Source organism: Meleagris gallopavo, chromosome 17 (genome assembly GCF_000146605.3).
Source record: "Meleagris gallopavo isolate NT-WF06-2002-E0010 breed Aviagen turkey brand Nicholas breeding stock chromosome 17, Turkey_5.1, whole genome shotgun sequence".
In the NCBI taxonomy this organism is placed as follows: domain Eukaryota; kingdom Metazoa; phylum Chordata; class Aves; order Galliformes; family Phasianidae; genus Meleagris; species Meleagris gallopavo.
In genome coordinates this window covers 9570285-9577428 of record NC_015027.2, presented here as the reverse complement: position 1 = coordinate 9577428, position 7144 = coordinate 9570285, and the positions used below count along the sequence as shown (strand labels likewise).

The following is a 7144-nucleotide window of genomic DNA, read 5'->3' as shown; positions in this document are numbered from 1 at the left end:
CCCGTCCCGCAGCGCTTCGGGGAGCTTTAGCCCCGTATTCATCCAAGCCGGGGGGGTTCGGGATCCGCGGATTTCAAGGGAGGGGTGGGATGCAGGAACGCGGGTTCTTCCCCGCAGCCGCTCCTTCGTGGGAAGAGGGATTTTGGAAAAGGGGAGTGGAAGTTTTTGCACCATTCCTGCCTGCAGGGAGCACCATTTTGTACGTGGAAAGCGGGGAACTGAGGCTGGGCTGGGGGGGAGCCGAGCTGTTCCCGGCTCTGCTGGGAGACGGGCGGCCGGCCGAGAAGCCCCGGGGCTGGAGGTGACCTCCAGGTGCGTCAGCAGAGCTCGGCGTCCCTCATCTGCACTTCAAACAGCGTTGGCCCCCGGGGCGGGGAGGGATAGCAAGGTGGGTCACCTCCCTGCTATGTCCCCACCGTGCCCCTTTCCGGGACACTGGGGTGGGACGAGGGACAGCCGCGCTGGTCATCGCACAAGAGTTTTCTCCCATTTATAGGGATGCTGCCACTAAGCGATGCCACCTCTGTCCCCGCAGCCACCAACGAGCAGGGAAGTGAGGCCCCAAAGCACACTGCGGGGACACAGGGAGCACGAGCAAGAGCTGGGAGGGGATGAAAAATCCCCGTCATCCCCCTCCACAGCACCCAAGAGAGATGTTGAACCCAGGGAGCCGCACACGCTGCGCCTTTACACAATCCTGCTTTATTTCCCCTTTGTACAAAACCACGTTGCCCCGCTGTATTTTACAAAGCCTCCCCCTGCCCACGGCGACGGGTAGGGGGGATAAGAGGGGACCCCGCAGCGGGCAGCACCCGCAGCCCCGGCTCACCTCGGCCCTGCAGGGCACGGGGTCTGCTTTCGAATCCCACTGCCTCCGGTGCGTCCCGCCTGCAGTTCCCAACCTCGGCCCCCAGCCTGCAAGAGTTACTGCCACGGAGGAATAATAAATAGGCTCAGTGAATAGGTAAATTCATACTACATATTGGGCTACAGCTTGATACATCCTCACTAGATAAAGAGGAGGGGAAGGGGGGGCAGTGGCTGCTCCCGACTCCTCACGTACCCCCAGCCCCAAGCAATGGGCAACTGGGTCTGGGTTTTGCCCCGACAGTGTGGGGTGGGCAGGGGATGGGGGAAGGGATGCAGGGGGGGTGAGGGGATGAGGAGGGGGTCTCGTGCCTGGCCCCTGAGGGGCGGCAGGGGAGCTCGGGTGGCTCAGCCACCCTGTGCCAGGGCTCCCACCACCGTGGTGCCAGCACCCTGCAGGGCTGGGGACAGCATGGCTGGATGCGTCCCCGTGTCACCGCGCTGGGTTGAGCTCCCACCTGTCACCCCACGGGACCCTAAATGGGCACCCAGACGGTGCCCCCACGGTGCCACACGAGCCCGCATCGGCCACGTCCTGCTCCCTCCAGCCCCGAGCCCCCATTGCCAGGCGCCACGAGGGTTCCCTCCCACCCTGGGGTCCCCTCCTGTCCTCGGCCACAGAGGGAACAGCGTCCTGGAGCCCGGGTCCGAACACAGCCCAGCTGAGCCCGGCCGTGGGGCTGCGCCGGCCCTACAAGTACGTGTCCTCGCTCTCCCGTGAGCACAAGCTCTCCTTGGACTGGTGGTGGGGGGAGCTCTGGGGGTGCAGCAGCTCACGGGCAGAGCCGGGAGCCCCGTTGCCCTCAGCCCCGGGGCTGTTGGTGGGACTGCTGGAGGCCTTCTCACGGTTTTTCTCCTTGCTCTTACGGGCTTTGGGCACCGGGGCGGGCCCGGGGGGGACGATGATGGAGGGCACGGGCTCCAGTGCCTTGCGGGTGGGGGGCTCGGCCTCGCTGATGGCCTTGGCACCGTGCAGGCGCGGGGGGGACTTGCACTGCAGCTCCCCATGTGTCTCACGCCACTTCTTCAGCTGGATCAGGTGCTCCCTCTCAATCTGCCGCTCTGTCACCGGCAGCTCGATCACCTGCAGGGAGAGAGCCGTGCTGCCAACGTCTTTCCCTGGGTGATAGTGCCACCCCCCAGGAGCAGAGGAACCCCTAAACACGGGTATGTGGGGGACACGAGCTCTGCCCACCCACGGGCACCCAGCCCCAGCACGGCACTGGGCCCCATGGCACCTCACCTCCTGCACCAGGAAGGTCTCCTGCATGATCTTGGGGCTGAGGGCCCTCAGCCGCTCCATGGTCTCGTACTGGCCCTGGCATGACTTGAGCTTGTCTGAGGAGCCCAGGGTGTGTTTGAGCAGCACCAGGCCCACACGAAAAATGATCTTCACCCCTGGAAGTGGAGAAGTGAGGCAGCGAGTGGCAAGTGGGACAGGAGGATACGGCATGTGGGACAGGAGGACACCTGCTGAGCTGGGACACAGCACACGGCCAGCAGGTGCTGCTAGCAGCCAGGCACACATGAGGATAAACACTGGTATTTGGGACAATACAGCCCATTGGGAGTTTATTTGTATAAGCACTGATGCAAGCTAACTGGAAGGACACCTCCCATCAGCTCAGGCTGCTGAGCCCCACCCAGCCTGGCCTCACCACTAGGGATGGGGAACCACAGTTTCTCTGGGCAGACCGAGCCAGGGCCTTACTACTCTCTAAGCAAAAAGCTTCTTCCAAATATCTCATTCAATCTCCCCCCTTTTAGTTCAAATTACAATTTGTCCTATCACTTCACTCCCTACAACCCTTTAGGTACTCAAGGCCTCAGCAAGGTCTCCCCGGCACCTTTCCTTCTCCAGGCTGAACCACCCCTCAGCAGAGGCTGTCCTATGCCACATCCCATCCCCCAGGAGGACGCAGCCCTTACCTTCACAGAAGAACATGTCCCAGACACGCAGCACGGAGCTCCAGGGCAGCGTGCGAGAGAAGGCGCACATGAACCACTCCGTCATGTACAGGATGGGGTCAATCTTCTGCTTGCTCAGATGCTTGTAGGCCACGGGTGAGACCTTGTGCAGCAGCGAGAAGAGGATCTGCCCGTCCAGCTGGATGGCCTCCTGCAGGGACAGCACCGAATGACCCCAGACCCTGGCTCAGCCCTGGGATCAGCCTCCCAATGCCCGGCCCCTGTCCACCAGGACGACCACCGTTAAATCTGTGCCCCATGGACAATGGCAGCAAAGCTACGCTGAGCTCCAAGTGTGGGAGTGCCCACGCACCCCTTCCTGCTCTGTGGACGGAGCTGTGGGCCCCTCACTCACCAGCTTCTCGCTGTAGTAGCCGGGGAGGTACTTCTCACAGATCTGCACCAGGCACCAGAACGCTTGCTGCAAGCCAAGGGACAGCAGGTGAGCAGCAGGCACCACCAGGGGACAGCCCTGCAGCCCCATTTTGCTCCAAGGCTCTGCACAGAGCACGCCGGGGCTGAGGGCAGAGCTTTGGGGTAACGCAGCGTCATGAACTGAGCACTGTGCCCACCGGCACCACCACACTGGTGCCAGCAGCAGGTCCCCCCCATACCTCGGCTGGCATGTGCATGAGCAGGACAGCAGCAATCGGGGCCTGGGCCTGGCAGTAGCCCTCCTCTGGGCGGTACAGAGTGTAGGCCTTCAGCACCCGAAACAGGTCCTGCTGCCTGCAGGAGGGAGGAGATGTGAAGGGGGGGGCATCGACACGGCCCAGCCACCTCCCCACAGACCCAAACTGACACCACGGTGCCCATCTCCCCCCAGCAGTCAGCCCATGGGCTGGGATTCATCCTCCACAAAACCAAAGCCACAGTTCCATTCCAGGTGCAGCTGCTCCACTTACCCGTGGCCTCCACGTGAGACAAACATCTCGTGGAAGGGGAACTGCCGATGGAGATCCCGCTCGATCACATCCAACCACTTGGGCTCCCCCGGGAGGAGATCCAGCTCCTGGGAGGAGAAGGTTGGGGTGAGAGCACCAACCAAGTAGCAGCCCCATTCCAGCACCAGTGGGGTGTGTATGGAGCTGGAGCCACCCCAAACATCTGCCTCCTCAGCTCACGCTGCTTGGGGTGCTCCTCAGAGCTGCAGGCACAGAAAGGTCCCCAGTCACACTCACATCAAACTTGCCAACATTCTGCTCCAGCTTGACCTTGCTGCCGGAGAGGTACTGCCACGCTCGGCCCCGCAATGAGGGTGGGATCCCCTTCTGGCACCGCAGCCGGATCTGTGCAGGGAACAAAGCTGTCAGGGGAGCTGCAGAGCAGCAAGGAGCACCAAGAGTCCCAGCGCAAGACGTGGGTCAGGCCAGCACTGCAACCCCCATACCAGGGGATGTGTCCTTGTACTGCTGGGGACAGGGTGCCCAACCACATGCTGTACTGACACACCTGGGCAGCCCAGGATCTCCTCAGCCCCTTCTCCCCACCCCTGCTCGCAGCATGCCAGTAAGACAGAGCTGCAGGGAGGTGCCTGGAGCTGACTGAGGCCATGCAGCCTGCAAACAGCTCCCAACAAGCCTAGCTCTGCCTCAGAGCAACTGGAAAAGCAAATGTCATAGCCAAGCAGGGAGCGGCTGGCTCCTTCCCCACACCACCATGGCCCAGGCAGAGGAGAGGACTCCACAGCCCTACCACGGCCCTGGGGCAGAAGGGGCAGGCTCTGAGCCCCCGAGCTCCGTGCCCGGCCAACCTCAGGTTTCCTTGGCACCGGCCAGAGCAAAGTCCAAGCTGGGCAGCGTGGGTGCCAGCTCTGCAGCACAGAGCAGACACGCTTAACCCTGCAGTTGCCACCTGAAGCCAGGCTGCGTCCTTTCCTGCCGCCGTCCTGCTCCAGCCCTGGTGAAGCAGTGCCACGATCTCCCTGTGGTCCCATGAGACGGACACCTGGAGCACAAAGCCCTGCACAATTCCAACACAATCCCCTTGCCTCACTTCCTCGCTTGGGTGGCACACACCCCGTGCCCGAGCAGTGCCAGGGCTCTGCATGCCGCAGCCAACAGCTCCCTGAGGCACCGCAGCCCTGGGCACCGCCTGCCCGCCCAGAGCTCGCTCTCCCTGTTTGCCAGCGTAACTCAGGAGCAAGCACTCGTGTTCTCAGCACGGTGCTGACGCCACACTCCCTGCTGCACCCTCACCACAGCACTGCCTGTTTACCCACTTGGGCCCTGTGAGGGCTTTGTGCTCGCAGGAAACACCGTGGGCAATGCCCAAGGCGGCCACGGGCAGCTCGGCCGCTGACAGCTCCCTCTTCACTCCCCTTCCTGCTGGCAAAGCAGCCAGGAAGGAAGCTGCCTTGCGGGGAGCTCAGGCTCGGTTGAACCGTGCAGCTCGGGCAGGCTGAGCCCTCTGGGTCCCCCCAGCTCCAAATTTTGTCCTGCCATCGCCCCCCGCATGCCCTTTGGGAGACCAGGAATGCACACAGGCCGTGGGAGGCCGCAAGCAAAGTGTCGCCGGAGCTGCCCATGTGTCTGCACTCCCACGGGTTGGCTGGAAAGGGCAGAGAGCAGCACGCAGCACTGGCACCGCTCAGCTTTGCGGGATCTGAGCCAGGACAGCTCCATTTCAGCATAGTGGAGAAGTGCAGGTGCGAATGAGCCACCCGGCTGCAGGGCCTGAGCACACAGCGGCTCTCTGGAGCAGCTCTCTGAGGCTCTCGGCTCCGATTCTGCTGAAGGACAGAGCGCATGGAGCTCCGTGGGGACCTCCTGGAGCTCAGCCTGAGCACGAGGGAGCTGCCTGCCAGCAGCACAGCTGTCGGGCACTCACCAAAGCCAGGAAAGCACGCAGAGAGCAGTGCACGGCATGGGCAGAAACAAAGCGCCCGCCTGCCGCGTCCCCAGAAGCTCTCAGCAACCCTTTGCAAGCAGCCAAGAAGCAGATGAGGGATTCCTCTGTGGGTCACCAGGCACCGAGCGGTGCCCAGGGAGTGCCACAGACAGCTCCAAGTAGGGACATGGCATGTCAGGGTTATGCCACCCTCCAGCCCTCCCCACCTCTGTCAGAGGCACGGCAGCACCCCGGGGCTGCGTTCCATCCCTGCTCCATTCACATCCTCAGGAGGTTGGGGAGCACCAAAGCCTGCCCGGCCCCAGCTCACAGGCTGCATCCCGCACATCAGCCTCCACCATTTCCTACCCACAGCCTTCTTTTTTGTTTTGTTTTCAGCCTGCAAGATGCTCAGAGCAGAAGTTTCCATGACCTAACAATTCCCATGGCTGCACACAGGCAGCCAAGCCAGCTCTGGGAAGCCGCAGCCCGGCAGGGAGCAGCCGTGAGCAGCAGCAGCCGGGCTGGAAGGGGAACAGCCCACCTGAGCCAACAGCATCACCCAAGGGCAACACAACCATGGGGACCTGCCGACATGTGGGATGCACTGAAGTCTCACTGGGATGCTGCTGCACGCAGCTGTCCCTCCCTGCTGCATGGAGACAGCAAGCAGGCACTCACCTTCTTGTGTTTTTTGGCCATCCACTTGTCCCAGTTGTTGAGCATGTCCAGCCACTTGGACTCACGCTGCCGCAACACCTCGAGGGGAACCTCCTCCAGTCTGTGAGGCAAAGGGACATCAGAATGACTGCAAGCCCCATACCCAATGTCCCAGAGGCCACCCGTCCCTAGGCTCCCACAGAGGAGCAGAATGTTTTCCTGCAGCGCTTAGCTTTGATGGATAACCCAAAGGGGCTGCCTGCCAGTGTTTCTGTGCTAGCACAGCCTCTCTGCGGGGTCAGCTTGTCCCTGTAGGGTCTGTATGGTGCACATCTCTGGGCAGCACCATCCCAGTGGTGCCCCATGAGGTCTCCACCCGGGGTCAGACAGGGCCAAGCACGAACATTTCTTAGCAGCAGCTCTGAAGGGCTCTCCCAGCACAGGGACCATCAGCACGGGGACAGGCAGCCCAGATGTGGGGAGCTTGGGGCTCGGAGAGGCGTGGGAAGCGGGAGGGATGCTGGATGCCGGGCTGGCCCATCGCCTGCTGGAGCCGTGCCAGCACGGCTGGGAGCCGTTAGCAGCCGACAGCAAGCCGGCAGCGGGCAACACGCAGGGACGGGTGGCACGGGGACAGCCGCGGGATGACAGCTCGGCCCTTCCCGGCGTCTCTATTGCCGGAACGCTCCGGGTGGGTTCAGCCGGAGCAGCTTTTCGGCCCGTCCTAGATGGATGCCGCCCGACGGGAGCGCCCGGCGTACCGGAGGAGGGCCGGTCGGACACGGCCGGCGTCCCGCAGCTGACACCTGCCCCGGGTACG

At 62.8% G+C, this 7144-nt stretch overlaps 2 protein-coding genes across 2 annotated transcripts in view; both read right to left on the bottom strand.

Annotated features, from left to right (window-relative positions):
* Window positions 1-1429, bottom strand: part of RNF215 (ring finger protein 215) — a 4502-nt gene extending 3073 nt beyond the window's left edge. The window contains exon 1 of the mRNA XM_031555913.1: window positions 1373-1429. Coding sequence (XP_031411773.1) covers window positions 1373-1429 — 57 coding nt within the window. The remainder of the gene's footprint in view (window positions 1-1372) is intronic.
* Window positions 683-7144, bottom strand: part of TBC1D10A (TBC1 domain family member 10A) — a 9023-nt gene continuing 2561 nt past the window's right edge. The window contains exons 2-9 of the mRNA XM_010720423.3: window positions 6346-6551; window positions 4017-4124; window positions 3741-3847; window positions 3450-3564; window positions 3191-3256; window positions 2797-2986; window positions 2111-2265; window positions 683-1951 (exon numbers count right to left, since the gene is read on the bottom strand). Of these exons, the coding sequence (XP_010718725.2) occupies window positions 1559-1951; window positions 2111-2265; window positions 2797-2986; window positions 3191-3256; window positions 3450-3564; window positions 3741-3847; window positions 4017-4124; window positions 6346-6551 (1340 nt within the window). The 3' untranslated portion in view covers window positions 683-1558. The remainder of the gene's footprint in view (window positions 1952-2110; window positions 2266-2796; window positions 2987-3190; window positions 3257-3449; window positions 3565-3740; window positions 3848-4016; window positions 4125-6345; window positions 6552-7144) is intronic.